The sequence below is a fragment of the Delphinus delphis genome, chromosome 8 (genome assembly GCF_949987515.2).
Source record: "Delphinus delphis chromosome 8, mDelDel1.2, whole genome shotgun sequence".
Classification (NCBI taxonomy): domain Eukaryota; kingdom Metazoa; phylum Chordata; class Mammalia; order Artiodactyla; family Delphinidae; genus Delphinus; species Delphinus delphis.
The window spans coordinates 74,531,834-74,553,506 of record NC_082690.1 but is presented as its reverse complement, the minus strand read 5'-3'; the positions used below and the strand labels follow the sequence as shown (position 1 = coordinate 74,553,506).

At 51.8% G+C, this 21,673-nt stretch overlaps 1 protein-coding gene across 1 annotated transcript in view; it reads right to left on the bottom strand.

Annotated features, from left to right (window-relative positions):
* NAV2 (neuron navigator 2) overlaps positions 1-21,673 on the bottom strand; it is a 401,022-nt gene that overhangs the window by 3,373 nt on the left and 375,976 nt on the right. Inside the window, exons 32-39 of the mRNA XM_060019685.1 lie at positions 19,990-20,085; positions 18,145-18,313; positions 14,723-14,958; positions 12,290-12,444; positions 12,018-12,089; positions 10,272-10,468; positions 9,245-9,363; positions 2,690-2,893 (exon numbers count right to left, since the gene is read on the bottom strand). Coding sequence (XP_059875668.1) covers positions 2,690-2,893; positions 9,245-9,363; positions 10,272-10,468; positions 12,018-12,089; positions 12,290-12,444; positions 14,723-14,958; positions 18,145-18,313; positions 19,990-20,085 — 1,248 coding nt within the window. The remainder of the gene's footprint in view (positions 1-2,689; positions 2,894-9,244; positions 9,364-10,271; positions 10,469-12,017; positions 12,090-12,289; positions 12,445-14,722; positions 14,959-18,144; positions 18,314-19,989; positions 20,086-21,673) is intronic.

The following is a 21,673-nucleotide window of genomic DNA, read 5'->3' as shown; positions in this document are numbered from 1 at the left end:
TGGGGAAAGAGCGGAGACCGCGACATGGCTTCCGGTCCGGTCGGCTGGCCGCGCCTGGCCTCTCCAAAGCTCACGCCACGTCCTCTAGACTCACCCTGGGGACTGTGGCCCGCGGTGGACGAGGGCACGGGCCCTCGGCCAGGCTTCCAGGGTTCAAGTCTCGGCTCCACCCCTTACTAGCTGCATGACCTCGGGCCAGTGACTTAACCGCTACAGCTCAGTTTCTTCACTGGTCGCATGTGAATAATTATACCTGCCCTCTAACGTTACGGTGTGGATTCATACATGCAGATCACTGAAAATACAAAATCCTCTAAAAGATAATGTGTATATATTTTTTACTTGGGAGGGGCACCTTACTCAAATATAGCCCTCAGCCTGGGTGAGATGCCAGCCAAGCGCCCCAGCACCGCTGACCTCGAGGCACAGGGCTCCCCCTTCGATGAGCATCGAGCCCACCTGTAGTCCTGGCTCTGGCCAGAGCGCAGCCTGGAGTCACCTGGGCTCCAGCTCCTGTCAAGGTCTCCATGGGGAGGCGGAGGATAGCATCAGTAAAGCAGAGCCTCAGAGCACCGGGAGGCCTGGATTCCAATTCAGAAACCTTTGGGCAATTATTTAATGTATCTGAGCCACCAGTTCCTCATCCACAGAATAGAGAAAACGGCAGTACCCATCCCATAGGGCTGAAGTAGGGAATTAAACGACATGGTGTGTATTCAACCCTTAGGAGAGGGCCTGGCACATAGTAACTGTTCAATAAATGAGGTAAGTCTGCTATCATCATCACCGTCATTTCTCTTAAGAGTTTAAAGACAGTGTTCTTGCATCTTCCCTGGTCTACAGTCTATTGGTCATTTGTGTTCAAGGGGGAGATGGGGAACTGAAAACTATCAATACTTTAATTTTATTTACAACTATAAACTGTGTGTGTATGTATTTTATATTTTATCTAGCAAAATTAGGAAGAGAGGGTCTCTCTGAGCTATCTTCAGACTTGGTGCAGCTGGGTGTGAAGTCCAGTTGCCCCCTGGCTGGCCGCCCCTCAGGATGCCTAGCAGAGTGGGCCTGGGTGGGCCAACCACAGATGCACCACCGTCTGGTGTCCATCTGCATGCCTGCAACTGGGAAGGGGTAGAGCGGAAGTCCAAAGAAAAATCCTTCGCAGCCAGGATTATTCATTCACTCATCAAACATTCCCTGTGTACCCATAATACATGGTTTGGAATAAAAACAAGACAGTCCTGCCCTCCTGGAGGCCTCAGTCTCAGGAGGGTGAGAGATCAGTTAACAAGAGGGCTATCGTAGCAGACACCTGTGGTCCTGGGCGGAGAGAACAGGACTTGGGGGAAACACCAAGTACGTAACTTGGTAAGCAGAGGGAGCTGGGCTGGCATAGCTGACTTCTGGGAGCCTGAGGTTGGAAAGACAGTTCTGTGTAACGATTCAGAGAACCCCGGGTCTTACCTAAATGCCTTCTGTGTTTAGGCAGCGACACGAATATCCCTGGTTAAGAAAAGACTGTCCAGGGCTGAGCTGGCCGTTCCTTCCTCTAGATGTCCTAAATTCTACTTTTACGTAAGTTAGAGTTCATGCGCTTGAACCCACAAAAACAGTTCCATGACTGTGGCTTTTAGGAACGGTTAACGTTAGAGATAGCCTTCTACAGGTTGATTCTTTCCTCTGGAAAACCACTGTGGTAAACACTGCAAATTAGGTTGTGCTTAGTAATACAAGCCATAAATCCATTTAACATCAAATCCCCGTTTAAAATGTCTCAATAGGACCACAGCTGCATCCCACCAGTCAGGAGTGGCAGACAACCCCAAAGCACCTATTATTATTATTTTTTATCTAGCAATGCAGTTAGTCACTAGGGATAGAACAGCAAGTCAACTGTCTTTTAATCCTGCCGCATCTCTTATGAATATGTTCTTTCATTAGGTAATGCAAGCAATATTCTTTGCAGTGTTTTTCGTTTCGCCTTAGTTGCCAAGAGAGCTCAGGGTTGAATTTATAGCATGATAATGGTCATTTAACCATGGGAGGTTCCGGTATATGTGCTTCAACCTTCTTTTAATAGGGCTTTTGATTTATTAGGTCTAATTTCGCAGTATGCCTACGTATGGGTCTTACATTGGCAGAGAGTTCTAGAAGTGCAGTGGTATGATCTCTGACCCAGGTTCTTCTTAAAGGGCCTTTATTGCTTTAGCAACAGTGGAGTAAAGGTGCTCAGGCAGCATTAAAGGCTTAACTCACGTCACTGGCCAGGGGACCCGCATTCAGGCCCCCTTGCCCTCTCCTCCATGAGTCCCTCCCACCCTCAAACCTCTCCCTGCCTGAACTCCTGACCACGTGGCTTGGGCTACTGGGCAAGACATGATAAAGCTGGCACTCAAACCAGAGGGCGAAGAGTGGTGTAGGGACATTTAGGGAGAAAAATCAAATTCTTGATCTTTTATCTGAAAAATTTCAGAGGGGTTAAAGACACAAGTGAAAAACTAAAAACAAGGAAGAAAATATTTGCGAAAATATTGGCAAAATTATCCCAAATCTTGGGATAGGTCTAGCCTTCCAAAGCAAGGCTGGGGCTCAGTCACTTCCCAATTTCCGGTTCGCCTAGCTAGCATGAGGCCCAATACACAGTAAGTGCTCAGTGAATGCCGAGCTGCTCTGGGAGCCGAGAACTCACCAGCGGGTCTCCGTCAGCGTCGCTGGGGGGCATCTGCTTGCTGGTTGACCCCTCCCGAGGCATGGAGTAGCCGTCGAAGCCGACATCCTCGGGCCGGAGCTGCAGGAGGGGAGGCCACTCGTGCTGCTGAGGGCTGGCTGCCCAAGGATAGGTGTCCATCACCCACTTGGCGGGGTCCTCCCAGGGGGCCCGCCTTCCATACAGCTGGAAACAGAGAAAGAAGGAACAGTTAGGAAGTGGTCCGAGACCTCTTCTGCAGGCCTGGTTTTGCAACTTTCTGAAAAACTCTCCAAGCCCAGCATTATGCTTCCCTTGATGGAGTAATTCCACTTCCAGAGGAAATCCTAAGGAAATCATCCAAGGCACGGACACCTTGATGTGCTAAGACCAAAGGCAGCATGACCTAGGGAGTAAAAGCTCTGGCTTTGAAGTCAGCCTGACCTGGGCTCACACCTCAGCTCTGCCACTGACTCACTGCGTTGCCCTCAATGCTAAGCCTCGCTGATCCAACTTGAAAAACAACTCTCTGATTTGAAGTGTTTGCCAGTTTCCATGATATGAATACTCTCACCGTGGCCAATCAACTACCAACACGATGTCACTGAACGTGGAGCTGGAAAGAGGTGCTGTCATCCCACTGAGTACCTCCCCCCCTCCACGGCACACAGATGGGATGCTGGGTATCAGCAGCCCAGGCAGAGGTCACCAATGGCTCTGGCTCGATAAAACCCCATTTCTTAAAGTGAGGCTGACTCTCAAAGAGCCCCCGCTGTAGAGGCGCTTTCAGAACAGCAAATTGTTAAAGGGGTTCCATGTGGGTACTGGAATTGTAACTGCTGCTTCTCCCTCATGTGTTTCTCAAAATTGCCCAGAACAACTAATTTGCTCTTAAAGCGGAATTATCACATAATTTTGTAAGACCAGTACCATGCCTCCAAGCTCCTTTCCTTCAGCCTGAAATACCGAATAATACAATGGTTTTAGTGACTTCTTCTGGCAATTTCAAGAAATACATACACTCTTCAAAGAACAAAAACCTAGGCTGCACCGCTTCCCAAGGCGAGGCTCTGCATCTCACGTGGCTGGGCGCCTTCTCTGTAGCTTTCCCCTTTAACACCACCCCTGCCGCCACACCTTACAGCTCCCTGCGTGCCAGGGATTACGAGAAGCACTTGACAAATACCTTGTTTAACCACCATGTGCTTCCAAGAGGAAGCATCACTACCCAAGTTTCCCAGACAAGGAGCCAGGCCCAGGGACGAGGGAAGGCAGAACTGGAATCCAAGTCTGCCCAGGTCCGTGGACCACTTAAGTCTGAGCAGATGTGGCAGGACTGGCTCACAGCCAGGCCAAGATGTGCCCACCCAGGAGAGTGCCACCTGTGGCTCTGGAAGGGCACCCCCTCTGTAGGGCACCACAGGGGTACGAAGACCAAAGCCCCCTGAACCACAACGGCTGCAGGGGGGGGCTCTAGAGTGGAATTACATCTGGACCGCAGCCTGTCTGTCCGTCTGCCTGTGCCCTCTGTCCTCCCAGAACTCTTACAGTTGAGAGGGGAGGGAGGGGGATGTGGGGAGAGAAGGCTGACAGTACAGGAGAGCTGAGCTCTGACTGATAAAATCACGTCTTTCCCAGGTCACAGGCTGCCTCAGCTGGAAGGAACTGGGGTCCCAGCCGTCTCATCTACTGGATGGAGAACTTACAGCTTAAAGAGAAGAGCCAGTTGTGAAAGGTTTCGGAGCAGCGCTGGATTCGAACCCAGGACCCTGGCATCCTTGTCTGGGCCTTTCCCTTCTCCACCCCTCCTGACAGACTCCACTCGGAGCCACTCGGTATCGGCAAGAGCCACATGACTCGGCCAAAACCGGAGCAGGGAGATGCAGGCCAGGCTGTCCACCCGACGAGGACACGTCACCGGGGCTGGGCCTGCTGTCCCTCCACTGTCTCACGATTCCCTAAGCCCCGTCCGATGGTCTCAGGGAAGTGCCTGCCCTGCCCACACTGCAGACAGGGCCGCCACCCCCCTCCATCCACGGCCTCGCCCTCCACTCGAGATACACAGCCTTCTACGAGCTCAGCGCTTTCAGACACCAGCGCCCTTCCTGTCTAGTGCTCCAGTCCCGTCTACTGCGAAACCTTCCTTAACCTGGGGCAGCGGTGACTTCCAGGCCTGAGAGCTCAGTCTGGCATTGGAAAGGCGACTCACGGTCCGAGCAGGAAGGGATCATGTGAAGGTTCGTGTGCGCGTGGGTACGAGCCAGGGAGGAAGGGAGCACAAAGCGCCTGGGGATATTTAGACCTGAAAAAGCCTGTAGCGCATGAGAAACATTCCTGCAACTTGTAGAAGCGTCTCCCTCCAAGGGCTTTCCCTACAGCACTCAGCTGACTTTCCCAAGCCAGATTTCACATGTGTGAGGCTGAACCAAATGTCGTTTCTGGTAGCTACTGCTTCTGTCTCCATCCTCCAGCCTGGAAGAGAAGATGCTCAGGGCTGCAGAACAACAGAGCCTAGAATTCCGAGCTCATCAAGTTCCTAGAGGGTCTGGCCCCGTGGCTTTTAAATTTTTGCTCTGTTCCCCTGACCCTACTATGAGTGGTCTGAGGAACTTTGGGGGTCCACAGAGCCAGCCTGAAAAAAACTCTTCTAGTCCACACTTTTCAGATTACAGATGGGAAACCCGAGGCTTAGCAGTGGGAGGTTTGCCCAGAGTCTCAGAGCAGGTTGGGTCATGTGATCAATGGCTCCCCACTCTCCCCTTTCCACCAGGGGGACAGGGGTCTTTTGAGTGACTCTGCAGGCTTTAGACACTTTGGCAAGTGTTTACAATGAAAATTCTAAAGGGGAACAGGGCTGAGGGCTAAGTCATAAGACAAATGCACACCTGGGCATATCCAATGTCGTCTGCAAGAACAGAGAATATTTTTACAAGGCTCCCCACTTGCCACTGGACATGTCTAAGTCCAGGTGATGAATGGCTGGGTAAGTACCGTGGCAAGCAAAGGATGTGTCGTAACGTTCCTTGGTCCCCCTGCAGAGCCCTAAGGCAGCTCTGGGAAACAGCAGACAGTTGTACAGACAGACGGACAAACAGGACATTCACTTTCCCCAAGGCAGGAAGAGGGAGCCAAGACACTGGAAACTGAAAACTTGGCCACTGGGCACCTTCTCACTCTGTGGGATGCACGTTTCTCACACACGAAGGCATCAAGGTACACATTCTGGAAGAGCCTACAAGCAGTTGCGCGCGCGAACACACACACACACGCACACGCACACACACACTACTGGGAAAAGACTCAGGAGCCAAAACTTGCAATGATACCTGGTATCCACTAGGGGGCGATGCCACATCTCCTCCAGGCAAGGCTGTGCCTGTTGGAGGGGCTGACTGGAAGCCCCTGGTGAGACCTGTCGGCAGCAGGGTCTCTGTGCTGCCAACCACCACCGGCAGCCCCGCCAGAGCCCAATCTGGGGACTCCACCTCTTCTTAGCTTATGACCTTGGCCAAGGGCTTACCTGCTTTGAACCACAGTGCGCTCACCTCATGGCCACACCACTCCTCGCAGAGTCAGGGCGGAGTAAGTGGCCTGCACAGCGCCCAGCACACAGTGAGCACGGGACTCAAGGTAACACGAAGGAGAGTGAGGAATTTTAAACTTTTCTTTTTGAATAGAAGAGTCTTTTTGTCAAATGAAATCTTATGCAGAACGTCACGCTATGTAACACAATACTTGGTTCCCTGAGCCATCTGAGGGCTCTGGGTGGAGTAACAGGGGTCTCAGGACAGCCTGAAAAATCACGGAAGTAACCGAGGAGTCAGCTATGGGCTACGACGCTGGCTCAGTCCACACCCCGCCTAGTGAACTGGGGAAGGGTCAAAAACTGTGAGCCTTGGTTTCCTCGTCTCTAAGGTGCATATTGGGCGCTGAGAACTAAACGGAATCATGCCTGTCAGGCCCCTGGCACAGTGCCTGGTAGGTAGCAGCCTCTCAGTAAATGTCATCAAAGTTTCCTTCAAAACTAGAGACATGAAGAACACTCCAGGGTTCCTCATGAACCTGCAGAGTCCATGGGGTCTCCCAGGCTGCAGAATGGGATGAAGCCACAGGTTTGGGGCAGGAGGGCTCACTTTTGAGCAACTTGGTACAATGCTAACTCTGGCTGCCTCCCCTGGTTGTTTCCATGTTCTTGAAAGACTGTCCTTCAAAAGACCTCAACAGCACAGGGAAGTGATGACTTTTCTTGCCTCACAGTGAACTGCTGAGTCTCCTGAGACAGTGACATGCTTCTGTTCCTTGTCCTGAACGGGCTGTTCCACAGCCACCCCCAAATCCTTTCACCTACAGCCTCCTTGCTCTTGGTGGGAAAGAGACCCCTGAAGATCAAATCCATCAGCAACCTCTCCAGGATGCGCAGGGAAGGTCAGACCCGACTTTCATAGCCATGCCCACAAGGTCTTCTTTCAAGCTGAGGTCCAAGGAGCAGGGCCTTAGCGCTGTCCATCCTTACCGAGGACCAACGAGGGGCCTCTGATGTGTAGCTGGAGGCTAGAGCAAAGCCTACCCCTCCTGGTTGGTGCCTCCTTGGGCACCCACGTGCTTTATGCAACAGCACCCACGACTTTTTCCAAGCACACTCTAGGTCACTCCTGTCCTGCACCAGGAGACGTATTTGGGCAAAGAAGCAAAGGGGAGAAGTGAGAGGCGAGGCAGAAATAGAAGGCAACAGTGCCCCTTCCTCCCCTGCAATTCCTGTGGCTTCTATCAAGCAGCGCGGGTTTCTACTGCAGTCCCCAGAAGCCCCTGATGGGAAGAGAGAGAGGCTTCTGGAACGTAACAGACTCCAAGAATCCAGTAGGCGGGGCATCCCAAGCAAACAGGAGTGACTGGGTGGCTGTTTGGGTTTGCGGTCCTAACAAATCCATTTGAGTAAAGACGAAATTATGGCTACTTTACCTGTGAATTTTTCTACCTAAAGAGAGTCCACTGACAGATCTGAAATCGTTCGTATTTTCTTTCAAAAGCCACATTCGACAAAACAGAAATGCTGCCATCAATGGGAAAAATAGCTGAAGGGCATTTAAGAGGTACAAACTTCCGGCTGTGAAATAAATAAGTCATGGGGATGTAATGTACAGCATCGGGAATATAGTCAATAATATAGTAATAATTCTGTACGGTGACAGATGGTAACTAGACTGACCACAGTGTCATTTCGTAATGTACAAAAATATCAAATCACTATGTTGTATGCCTGAAACTAATATACTGTATGTCAATTATAATTAAAAACAATGCTGCCATCAATTAATGATCTTCAGACACCGGAAACTAAGGCCGGTCAAGGGGCTGCTGAATTTCTCGCTACTCTCTGTCTTCACAATCACTTATATTTGAACACGGTGGCTTGAATACGCAGCCTACATGCTCCCGTTCAATGAAATACCAGTGACCAGAGGCGCACCACCTTCCTTCTCAAGCCCTGGTTGTCCTGAACGTCTCCGAAGACCCTCAGTGCTGCCGCATGTTACAGATACCAAGCAGATGAACATTCGCCAGGCTCAGCTGAACGTACACAAATGACAAACCCTGACGGAAGCCATTAAGGTGTGCCGTCACACATGTGCATGTGGGTGTGCACAGCCCCCCGCCCCGGGTCCTCCACCAGCATCATGTGTCTCCCACTGTCCGGTACTGAGGAAACACAGCCCTCAGAAACCCGGCTGTTAAGCTGGTTCCTGGACTATTCAGCCGTGCGTGATGCCTGCTAATGACTCAGAGCGGTCCTGAAGGCCGACAACCTTCTCAGGCCACCTCCAGACTCAACAATAAAACTGTTACAATCTCCAACCTACTGCTAAGCTCCTAGCATTAGCCCCTGGGTTGAGTGAGAAGTGAAGAAAGGATTTGGGCTTTCCAGCTACAGCAGGGCAGGAGGGATGGGCGGCCACGTGGGCCCAGGGTCACCTGTGAGGGGTCCTGGCGTCAGGCAGCGAGTGCCATGGGGCTTAGGGCCAAGAACCTGAGGCCTGGATGCAAACCCCAGATTCTTCAATTTCACTTCCTCACCTTGGACAAGTCACTTATTCACTCTGAGCCATAACTTTCTCTTAAAAAATGGGGATAAAACCAAAAAATCTCTGCCTAACCCCAGGACAAATGCAGAGCTTGAAGCAAACAGCAGATGCTTTGCAAACTGTGAAGTGACATATTCCAGGTCTTGTGCACTCACTGTGCTGAGCACTTGATGGCCATGACGTCACTGAACCCTGGCAATAACTTTGTGGCACGGTACTACCGTTCTCTCCTCCATCAACGAGGGCACCATGGCAGAGAGAGGCTGGATGACTTGCTCAGGGTCACATAGCTAACAGTGGCAGAGCCAGGATCTGCAGCCCAGTGTCTCTTACACTGCGCTGGACGGATGGCTTCACAGGTGAGGGGTTGTCACCTCAAGTCAGTCAGATTTCTGAAGAGGGAGATAAAGACAACCCTTCTCGTCACTAGAACAGTCCCTTGAACTTTGAGGAGGTCAGTGGGCAGTGTGCTTCTTACCTGGAGTCCTTCTCTGACGGCTTCCAGGAGATAGGGGATGATTGAGTAGTTCCACAGGTCGGTGAACCACACCCTGGAACCATCCACGTCGATGGGGCACGACAGGAAGAGCCGGGGACCTGGGGACCACAGGGAACATCAGTCAGACTGAAACGGGGTGGTGGGCAGGAGAAGCCAGCCCGGGCATCCCTCAAAGGAGGGACCCTGCATTTTCTGAGCGAGAGCAGAAATACCAACTGTCACGTGGCGGGCACAGAGCAGGATGCTTGCGCTCCTTAATGCCACCCTGGGACCACGCTCCTCTCAGGAATCACCCCAAAGGGAGGCGAGGCTTTATGCAGAAAGATGTTCATTGAGATATTAGTCCTAACCTTTGCAAATGGAACCACAGTAGGTGTCCGAGAGCACAGAAACAGTTAAGGAAGTGACGGTGCACCCACATTTGATTATTTTGCAGTACAGAATGCTCATGAGACAACGTGAAGTGAAAATAAAGAACATACTGTATGTACACTATGACTGCAACTACATAAAACATGTATAGACGAGGACAGAAAAAATCAGCTCAAATTACAATGATTCCATCAGGATGGTGGGATGACCAGTGATCTTTTTTTTTTCTCTGAAGCTTAAGCTTTAGGAATGTCGATAACATCACTTTATTTATAAAGCAATGCCAATCCCACAGGGTGGTCTCCACCTGGGGGAGTCTCGGGGTGGGGGCCCCTCACTGTGCCCATAGTTTCTGCACCAGCCTGGGGCTGGACACTTCTCTCTGCTGCTCATCACCCCCGAGCTCTGGGCAGGAGAGAAGGGCAGAGACGGCCCCGGGATGTGGGCGCAGGGCGGCCTGGGGTCTGTCTAGGCTGTGCCTGTCCTTCTGTCCCCTCCTCTAACCATGTGGCCAGTGCAGCATCCAGCTACCAGGGCCCAGGGACAGCCACCCGAGGAGGCCAGGGCCCCGGGAGCAGCAGTTCCCTCCCCTGCCAGCCCGCCTGCCGGCACCCACCCGGCCTCCCCTCCCCACCTATGGTGACGTCCGAGGAGCTGTGAGCCTCCAGGAAGCGGTTGAGGTGATGCCAGACCTTGGGAATCCAGTCGATGACTTTCACCAGCTCCACGTTCCGTACCCGCCCACCGATCTCCGTCTCCATGAGCTTCCGCCTAAGGAACCGGCCCAGGAAACCCTTCACGGGCTCCGTGTGGTTGGCACACAGCACCCACCTGGAAGAAGTCAGGAACACTTTTCCATGACAAGGACTACGGCCAACCTCACGAACCAAAGCTCACTAGAGATGGAAGGTGCCTATGTTAATACTCAACTGAACACTGCACATGTATCAATTCACAACTCCTCACAGCAACCCATGGATATGATGGCCACCCATTGTACAGGTCGAAATTCTGAGGCACAGACAGGTTATGTAACTCGTTCAAGATCAAACAGCTAGTCAAGAGAAGAGCTAAGATTAGAACCAAGACAGTCCAACTCCAGAGGCTGAGCTCTGACCACTGAGCTAACTGCCCCTTGTGCTTGTGACGGGTTCCGTGCTGGGCTGTGGGGCTGTAACAATGACTCAGACACAGTCCCTGTTCCCCAGGAGCTCACAGTCTAGCGGAGGAGGCAGATAAGAGGAACGAGAGATGATGAAACCTGGGGAATCAAGGAAGGCTCCTCAGAGGAGGGGACATCTGAGCTGAGGCCAAAGGAGATGAATGGAGCAGCCACACGAGGCAAGGCAGGAGCAGGGGTCGGGGCGGCGGTGGGTGCAGAGAATCTGCAAAGGCATGAGCCGCAGTGTGGGGTGTTCGGGGAAACTGCCAGAGGTTCAGTGTAACCAGAGTTTAGACTTGACCTGCCAACCTCAGGGGCCTGGATTTCATTCTGGAGGCAATGGGGAGCCACTGAAGGACTTCTTGCATGAGGATTTACAGTCAGATTTGAATTCTAGAATGTTCACTCCGGTTGCCACTGGCACAGAGGATGGCCTGCAGGGGGGCAGGCAGGCATACTGGTTAGAAAATGACTGCAACAGTGTGCTGGGAGATGACATGGCGGTGACGGGGGAAGCAGGAGCAGAAAGGTCTTGAGGGACATTCAAGAGAAAGCGTGGATAAGACTGGGACAGCCTGGATGCAGAGGTGACCCATGATCTCAGTGACCTGGCGGGGCTGGTATTTCTCTGATGACTGCGATTCTACTTTCAACAGGGATGCCGGCAGAATGGCCATGAAAACGAGCCGGGGCGGGGGTCTCACCCCAGGAGACGGCTGTTCATCCTTACCTAAGGCCCCAGGCAGGGCAGCAGTACATGGAGGCCACACAACCTAGCGTGGCAGAAGTCCCACAGCCCAGCAGTGGGGTAGCTCGGTACGGGGCTGGGGCCCAGGGCTCACAGCAGCTGGAGCTCGAAGGCCACAGACTCTGCTCCGTGGACACTTTCATAAGCACGAGCTTTCACTGCTCACGTCCACTTGGGACAGACAGACGTGCCACTGGTGACGTGCAGGGTTGCATGACGACAGTCCCTGCCCAGAGCTGCCCCCGGGGCACTGCTGTCCCAGGACTTAGCATCAAAGAGATCGGGGTGCAAGTCAGCCCTGCCATCGACTGGCTGTGTGACCTCACACAAACCACTTAACTCTCCCCATTTGTAAACCGTGAATGATAAATTTAACGACTTGAGGCTTTTGTGAGAATCAAATGAGTGAAGCTGGGAAAAATGCTCACAGTTCCCGGCATACAGCAGCTACTCAAAAAGTGACTCCTTACCTGAAGTTATGATGAAGCTGCAAGTTGGGAGTAGAAGAGGTAGCCTGGTTCATTGTGCCAATTATATAAGGGCTGCGGGGGAAATGAAGGGTAAGAGAGTTGGAGAGGGTGTCGCAGCGTCCTGGGGCATCTAAGGGCCTAGGTAGATGGCTGCGGGCTGCTGCCCCTCCCCCCATGCGGCCCCAGCCCCTCCCTGCCACGTGCGTGCAGCGCTCCTACCCCCTGTAGCACACGTCTCTCCCGGGGGCCACGAGGTCCAGAGCTGCCTTTACCATTTGTGGTCCTTGCAGTTGAGCAGCCCGTTGAAGATCTCGCCCAGGGAGCTGACGTGATGCAGGTTGTCCAGGATGATGACCAGAGGCATGTCCACAGCGTTGTTCTCGCTGGCGCACTGGTCGGCGAGGTTGGACAGGTACTGGCGCAATTCCTGCGGAGGCCGGGCAGGAATGAGTGGGTGAACGCCCCCGGGAAGACGCACGTACTCGGGGCCTGCCCCTGCCCCGGGCCGGCACTGGCAGAGGGGCCCTTCCTGAGGCCTCACGGTAACCGGTGCCGAGTGCCTGTCCGCTACAAGGCGTCTGCCTGGGCGCAGGGGGTGCGGGCGGGGGAGTGGTGAGGAAGGCCTGGGCCCTGGCTTCTGGAATTCACTAGGCAACAGAAATCCTGGGCAAGAGCAGGCACCGTGGGGGTGTCCAGGCGCGGTGCTGGAGCTGCTCCAGCACTCTCTAGAAGCGCTACTATTTCTTACTCTGCCAACCTCCCAGGAAGCTCCTGAGTGCAAGTGCCTCACACATCTCTCTAAAGGCACAGCACTGCCTGAGAGCCATCTACACAGCAGCCCTTGATGAATCAGCACAGCAAAGGACCCCCTTGCCCCCCCCCCCACATATGCCCTGCTGATCAGTGCTGGGGCAGACAGACAGTGAACGGTGCAGGGGGGGTGGTCTCCACGCATGGGGGTCCTTGGAAGGTCTGCGTGAAAGGGGAACCTTTGGCCTTAACTGTGAAGAATGGGCAGGGCACTGACGGGTGGGGCAAGGGGCACATCAGAAAAGGAAGAGAAAGAAGAATGTGCGATGGGGAAAGGCCAAAACGGTGAGCTAAGGGCCAGCCAGTGAACACAGAACAACTTCCTGATGGTATTATCATCACCATGAGGATGGAGTGACCTTGTGCCAGGCACGGCTCTGGGACCTCACACATATGAACTTCTGTGCCCCACAATAACCCTCTGGGGTGGGCACTGTGACTGCCTCCATGTTACAGAGGAGGAAGCTGAAGCGTCCCTCAGTCAGGTGGGCAGCCGGAGACGGCACAGAGGGTCGGCAGCAGGGCTGGACCTGGACTCGGTGTAGACGCCTCCCCATGCCACTGTCCTGCACGCTGGCTTGGATGCTCGGGGGGTCATATCTCCTCTGCTTCCTACACACACACACGCCTCCCTTTTAAGTCAAAATGTGGCTTTTAGCAATAGAAGCAGCCCCATTTTTTAAGTTACTAGTTATTTTTCCTTTTAGCTCCTCTGCACTATGGGTTCTTGGCCTCTGGCACCTGACAATGCCACGGATCCTGAGGCTCGGAGCCCTCTCTTCCTGATGCAGGCCTGCAGGGTATAGTTGGGGAGCTATGCTCTGTACAACGGTGCCTGGCCAAGGGGAGTGAGTGGGGGCTGAACTCAAGCCTGGCTCGACCTCCAGCCACGCGCCTAGGATCCTTCTCTCGCTGGTCCCGGGAAAGGGCGCCTTCCCTGAGCTTATTCACAGAGGATCTTGGTACAGGGTCTCTCACCACTTCCTGTAGTCCTGCCCCTGTGTCCACATCACTTGGAGAACTTGTGGTGCAAATTCCCAGCCCCACACAACCTACTGAAACAGATCATCTGGGAATGAGGTCTGGGAGCTGCCTCTTCAAGGATGCCAGGTGATTCTTAAGGTGAAAGAGTCACTTCCAATTCACCTTTGACTTCCTGGCCCCTTTGGCCAGTCAGAGTGAATCACCCATCAACAACCACTGCACGGCTAATGAGCAAGTTTGAGAAAACATCTCATAACCCTAGGCTGGGACTAGCTCAGGCTGTCCGAACGCTTCCACTGCTCCCTGTGAGGCAGGATCAAGCCTATTTGCTGGCTCTGGGGTCTAAGACATGGACTTGAGCTCCAGTCTGCTGCTCAGTACTATCTGAGTGGCTTTAGGTACATGGTCATCTGCCTCGAGCCTCAGTTTCCTCATCTGTAAAATGGGATTGTGACAACTACTTCCTTGAAGGTCCTGCTGTGGGGCGTTCAGTTTGCTGCTCCCAGGGGAAGCAGTCTGCGAATGCGAGCTGTTGTTCTTATTATTGTTGTTCCACAAAAGAAGGTTTTCTTCTGGAAAGACAAGAGGGCCTAGTAGGCACGTGATGAATTTTTGGTAAACTGAAGTGGAAGCATCTGGGTTGACCTTAAAGAACTACCAGCGGTGATCATCGTGCCCAACTCACAGCGGGGAAGCAAGAAATGAACTCCATCGACTTACACGTGGAACTTCTTGCTGGGAAGTTTTGGATCAAAGCCTTCCTTTCTGCTAGTTCCATCCTGACCTCCTTCCCCAGGCTTCTAGAACCATCAAAGGTGAGCATTGTAGGAAATGCTGCTTTGCCATCACGGGGGTGGTGGCATCACTAGTTCTCAAAGGGCTAAGCAGCCGCCTCTGAACGACCTCCTCACCTTGCTGGACTTGTGGTCCACGTTGAAGGTGGCGATGACCCCGTCTGTCAGCTCCCGTCCCTCCCGGAGCACCAGGTACTCTGACAGCCGGTTGGCCAGGTAGGTCTTCCCAGTGCCGCTGGGCCCAGAGAGGATGATCCGCCGATGCTCCACCAGCAGGGAGACGTAGCGCTGCAGGATGGGCTTGGGGATCAGGGACTCGAACACCAGCGAGTCCAGGCTGTTTTCCGCGAGCCCTGTGTTTGAGAGAGGAAGTGTTCGCAGCCCTGCAGAGAGGGTGGCTCTCTGTGCCTGCCCACCTGGAACTGCCAAAACGCAAGGCTATCCCTTTCCTGGGCAGCCCCGCCCACCCAGGGACACCGCGGGCTCCCTTCACCAGCACGATGTGCTCCGGCTCCTGGCTTGGCTGACTGCCCCCCCCCCCCAACAGATTCACCTTTAACATCTGGCCCCTCAGTCCTCATCCATCCTCTGCAGAATTCATAAGACTCCGAGCCCTACTTGTCTTTCTGGATTTACCATTACCGGTGGCGCTGGCTCAAACCAAACGTGAATCCCCCGTGTCCACCCAGATCCCGGGGCTGCCTCTTCACCCTGTTTTTTCCTGCACGCCAGGTGCCGCTGCTGCCCACACTCAGATCCACCACGAAGGTATCAACACTTTATCGTTAAAATGAGGAAAAACGCAAGGTGGGACCATTTGATTTGGGGATGTGAATACTGGCAGACCTAGGCTGAGCCTCTCCAACAACAAGAGGAAACATCTTTCCCCTCCCCGCCTGGGGCAACTTCATCACTCAGGGCTGTTGGCTTTAGAAGAGCCGTTTTCTTCATATCATTCCCAAGAGAGGATCCAGCCAAGGTTACTTATCCAGAACCTAAGGCAATTCTATTAAAAAAGCACCCCAAGAAACCACCATATGTAGGCAAAAAATGAGCTGAAAAGCACTTATCCTGTTTTACAGTAGCATCTTCCATCCACACAATTCATTCACTGCAAACAGACCCCCCTGAAGCATCTATACATTTGTTTCCAATCTTCCCCAACCAAAGATAGCACAGTGACTGTTCTAGAATCATCCTGATGAAGGATCCCAAATGAGATCTTCTGGGTACAGGCCTAAGACTTTCCTAGAACTGGTTTCAATAGAGTCTACATGGGCTCAAAGTTTGATGCAAAATATGGAGGTTAGGGTCTCCTGTCTAAACTTAATAACAAACACGGGGCAGCGATTAAAACACTGTGAAACCCCTCTCTTTGCAGCTACGTTGCTGTCTCAGTCTCTTGTCAAAACCCCCCTGGCAGTGACCACTTTGCAGACGAACTCACTTCAGAGCACACAAAGCCACAGCCCCTGCCCCGGTGCCACTGAAGTGAATCATCCGCAGCTCACGCATCTCTTTCAGCTCAAATCCTTGAGTGGTTTTCAGTGCCCTGAAGGCATAAGTGTCAAGCACCACAGGACAACAGAAGAGTCAGGTATCGCTTAAAAACAAAGCCAAGGGCTTCCCTGGTGGCGCAGTGGTTGGGAGTCCGCCTGCCGATGCAGGGGACGCGGGTTCGTGCCCCGGTCAGGGAAGATCCCACATGCCACGGAGCGGCTGGGCCCATGAGCCATGGCCGCTGAGCCTGCGCGTCCGGAGCCTGTGCTCCGCAGCGGGAGAGGCCACAACAGTGAGAGGCCCCCGTACCAAAAAAAAAATAAAAATAAAAATAAACCCGAGCTGATCCCTAGAGATGCTAAAACGACTTGATGTGCTGACAGCAGCACCAGCTTAGGCTCCGTGGTGAGGTGGCCTGTTCGGGAAGCAGATAATCCTGTCGCTGTTTCTACAGAGGTTTGCTCTGGTCTCAGCAACGGGTCACTCCTTTGACCCTTCAGCGCTTGCAGTGCTCACCTGCTCGCCAGCGTGGCTGAAGCGCAGTTTAAAGTCATGGTGTATCAGGCTTTCCCTAAAGCGTTCTTGGAGTGGACAGTTGTTGTTAAAGTGTGCCTGGCAGCCCTCCCTCTCTCCCCTTGTAGTGGGACTCTTCCTTCTTGCAAGGAGTTCATTCCAGCTGGTCCAAGCAGGGCTGACCCAGCACCTTCACCCCCCAAAGGGGTGGGCTTGTGACCAGGCTGGGCCAAAGCCTCTACCCGGTCACAACGACTGATTTGGTGATGAGCATTCGACCCACGGTGGGCCAGAATCACCCCTAAGAATTTCCTGTCACACTTGTCCAGAAAGACATTCTCTTTCTTCTAGGTTCCTAAGCTAGAAGGATGAATCTGGGCCACTCATCAGCTATGTGCAGAAAGCTCAAAAAATAAGCAAAGCCGAGGTAGGCCTGGTCCTGATGGCACTGCTGGAGCGCCTGGATCCAGCTGCGCTTGAAGCCTATACCTGGATCTTCCAGGTACCTGAGCCTGTATGTTTCCTTTTGGCCAAAGCTAGTTTTGAGTAGGTTTCTGTCACTTGCAGCCCAAGGCCACAATTATGGGACGCCAACAAGATAAGGCTGTGTGTGAGGCTCGAACAGGAACATGCTACTGGTCACTGGGGAGCAAGACCTTCATTCCCGCTGATGAGGAATGTTGGGGTGCTTCTAGAAAACCTCCCAGTTAGGAAACAAAGCTTGCCTCAAACAACCCCAAAACTACAGTCGAGATGCCTTACAGGGAAGAAATAAGATACCGTGAAGGCTGAGCTTCGGACGGTGTTTAGTAATCTCTTCTTTAAGTGGTTCATAAAATATAGGAAAAAGGGATTTTGCAGTCAAATGCGTTTGTGTCAGACTGGATCTCACAGCCTTTTTAACGGCAAGAGTCAGGACATGAAAGGACAGAGGCTTTAGAGAACCTGCATGGGAATAACGATGCCGGACTTATCTGGCCATGAAACTTTTCTTTTCCCAAAAAAATACTTTGTGAGTCTAAAGTGCCACAGAACTTTAGCCTCAGGCGCAGCCTCTTCAGGTGACGAGGCAGCTGGAAGCTCGAACAGCATCGTGCGTGGGCAGGAGCTTCACTGCTTCCGCAGGGTGCTCCGAGCAACTCCTCTCTGGCCCACAGAGCATCGTGGTTTCCCATCTGTAGAATGGGACTGCACCCAAGGCTCGCCGGCAAGAGTAACTCACGGGTATCAGTGGAGCCCCGTTTCAACAGGGTTATTAAGATTCCATCATCTCAGAGTCACAAGGCTAACGGCACCTTTTGTTATGTAATTTCAGCAGTAAACTAAAATTATCTGTTTCCGACGGTCGCTGAAAAAGCTGAAGACTGTTCAACTTGCTTAGGTGAGAGTAACCGTGGTGGATGGGGATCAAAATACGACCCACATATACACGCACAAACGAAATCGTGGACACAGGTTCCCGTGCCAAGTCACAGAACAAAACCTACAATGCTGGAAGCTCCCACCACTGCAATGGGCTGGATTACCTTTGACGGCCACAGAGATGGTTGTGTTCTCTCCAACCAGGTAGCCACAGGGCAGAAGCTCGGGGGTCTCGGAGGTGTTGCTGCGCTTGATGTCCCCAATGCTGTAGCCGAGGACACTATCAGAGTTCAGCCCCAGCTGACTCACGGGGTCGACGTGAATGATGTACTCCTGGAAAATATAGAATAAAGACCCCGTCAAAGATGTGGCGAAAAATCTGCCCAAGACTCATGTCTTCACTGGGTGATTTACGATCGTCTCCTCTTTCCCAGCTGATGCCAGAGTTGAAATTGAGCTGTGGAACGAGGGGCAGAAGAGCGGACTTTCTCTAGGGAGGATGCCCTCGTATCACAGGCCCCTTAAGGTACAGATCTATTCGGTTAGTGATGGGAGGGTGGGAAACCCTAACAAGATGGTGAACATTTAGTTTGCATGAACCAAGCACTGAAAAGTTAAGCCGCTTTTCCTATAAGTTCAGCTGAAGTCTTAAAGACATTAGGGCCTGGGAATGGTGCTGGAAAATGCATGAAAAAGTAATTCTGACAAGAAATCTCTCCACCAGCCCTTTCTTTTGGTTCAGGTCAAAGGCCATATAATGACAAAGGGAACAAAACCCCAGCCTTCTAGAAAAAAGCAGCTTAGAGTTTTAAACAAACAAACGTGTGTTTAATTTGGAAAGTGTTCCATCTTAGATGAGTGACCGGAAGGCTTTAGGTCAGTGAACTTGGAACGAAGTCCATGGGCTCTGTGGTGGCCACACGACTGAGGTGGAATCCTGATAACAAGTCTCTACCTTTAACGGTCTCACTTCCTCATGTGTGACGCCTCACAGGCTCTTTTCAGCCCCAACTGTGGTCTTTCTAATCCAGGGATGTCCCAACTGTCCATCAGCAGAGATAAGGTTTCGGCTGGGGCAGCAGGCTTGGTCTGCTCTAAGCCATTCCTGTCTCTCACCCTGTCTCATTTCTACACACTGGCCTGTCGAGATGGGAAGTGAGCTTGGGTCAAAGAACAGAATTTTCTCTCTGTGAAGCCACCTGAATCTAGATGCTAGGAGACTAGAGTATACTAGTTAAAAGTCACGTTTTGATGTCAGACCAACTCAACTAGACCAATGTGGTCTCCGGCACAGAAAATGTGGGCTATTCTTAATACTCAGGGGATGTGATTAATGAACACTTCTGGTTATGACCTACTTCAGGTCAATAGAAAAAAATGTACCAAAAGCTTCTTTCAAATCACCCAGTACGTCAGGTTCACCTAGATGCTCATTCGAAATCTCTCCTGTGGCAAACACCCACTCCAGTGATGTGATTAGAATGAAGAGAAAAATAACTGTGCCAACAGCCTTGACACCAGCCACGGATCAGAAGTCAATGTCACGCACAGCACAAATCACAGAGCTGGAAGTGTTGGCGTGGGACGCAGGGTAAGTTGGATCAAATCCCCCTACCAAAATGAAGGGTGGAAGCATGACGTCATAGCCCCAGAACACACGCTGCAAAACATACTCAACAGGACACAATTCTAAGGGGAAGAGAATGTAGACATTAGCAGTTCACTGTGAGAGGCTCATATAATCGCTCAAGACCAGGGAAGTGCCTCTCCCTGGCTGGCCAACCACTGCCAAGGGCAGATGAGAATAGTTGGTCCTGTTACCAGCCTATACTTACCATCCTCCCTCTGTTCCCTTGAGGGCCAGGGGACAAGTCCCGGCAACATAAGGATGCGGGAGAGGGATGTGGCCTGATGAATGACCAGGTTCGGGCCACACACCGCCCTTGCCCTCCCGAGGCCCAGGCCCCCGCTCGGGTGCACTGCCGGAGCTGTCTTCACGAAGCACTTACTTTGAACAGCCGTCTAACTACCCCGTCGAGCACGTCCCACTTCGTCTTGCCACTAACTCCAATGCAGCCGATGAGAAAGAGGTGGGGTCTGGAATCCTAAGGGCAAGGAAATGTCCGCAGGTGAAAAACAGGTGGCTCCTTTCTGACTCAGGTTAGCAGAGGACTCAGACTGTCTTAGAGCTCTGCCAATGGTTTGAGAGGGGAATAAAAGTCCTATTTGTTTTAACACCAGATGTAACTTGGACTGAATGTAATGGTCTTAAACACTTTCCTCCCCTATTGCTAAAACAGCCACCCGTGGGTTAGGAAGAGAGGATCTCCTCTCTGGAATCTAGAACCTTCTACCGACTGTGCACCTCATATGGTGTGTAGATCACACATCCCTTGCGGGGAATGCTCTCCCCTCTCCTTTCTGCCATCTTTCGCTTTCCAAACCTTGCTTACCAACTCACCTCTTCCAGGAAGCCTTCAGTGATCAACCCACCAGGCTCAGAGCTCACACTGCTTCAACAGTTCTGTACACAACTTATATGATGATATATTCTGCACGGTTTATTTTTAGGTATTTGTCTTATTTGTCTATCAAGTTTGTCTCTTTGCTTGATCTTAAATTCCTTCAGGATGTTTTTATTTTTTCTTTTCTTCTTTTCTGTTTTTTTATAGTATTGATTTCTTTTCTTCTAATTAAAAGTTAAAACATGTCTAATTCAGAAAACTAGTAAAACTCCAGGAAATTCACAAAAAATAATCTTTGTTCTACTTCTTTTGCCTCTCTGCCCACAGGGCTCTGCATAGTGGGGCTCACTGATCACTCTGATTAAAGGAAACTAATAGAACATTCCATTTTGTTTGGTTTTCAAATATCTGACATGCTGATAAGAATATAGAGTTAGGAGAGTGGAGGGAAGTGGGGAGAGGAGGGGGTGTATTTGGCGGTTAAGCAAAATCAGCAGAGAAAAGAAACAGTCTTGAAGTGAGATGATCGGCCCCATCACTTCCTTACAGCCTTAGGTAAGTGATGCTTGGGTCTTGGGCTTCTCAACTGTAAAACGGAGATGATACAATCTGGGCAGCCAAGCTCATCTGGATGCTGTGGGGATCCAGGACAAGACAACTTTGGAAAGAGACAGACTTCCGTAAAATGTAAGATCTATCCGTTTGTGTTGATGATCATTAGAATAAAATGCCTTCACAGATACCACCTGCGTTTATTAACAGACTGTTACAAGAATGGACTTCCCCCTCGATAGTCTATCACTCTACCAGCTAAGCTCTGAAAATGGAACTATTTTACGGATCTTTCTCAACTAGATCATGCTCAGACCCCTGGCAGCTCAAAATCCTGGGGCTACCCTCGTCAGTGAGACTAGACAGCCAGCCACAAAGTAGAATCCCCTGGCAGAAAAGTCTGGCTGCAGACGCTTTGTTCTGACGGGCACTGCAGGCTCCCAAGCTTTCGGAGCCTACGACAGCGTGCTGGCTAAAATACTCAGAACTAACAAGCAAACAAAAAAACCTCAAGGGACTTACATGAGGGGCTCACGAGGTCTTTTCCCACTTATCTGAGACATGGTCATTCTCAGCATCCTTTAGATTTAATTGACGACTAGAAATCAACTTTGACTGTCAACCCTTGCCCTCACCCTAAAACAGTCTCTGACCGGCGTATGACCTCTAGACGCTG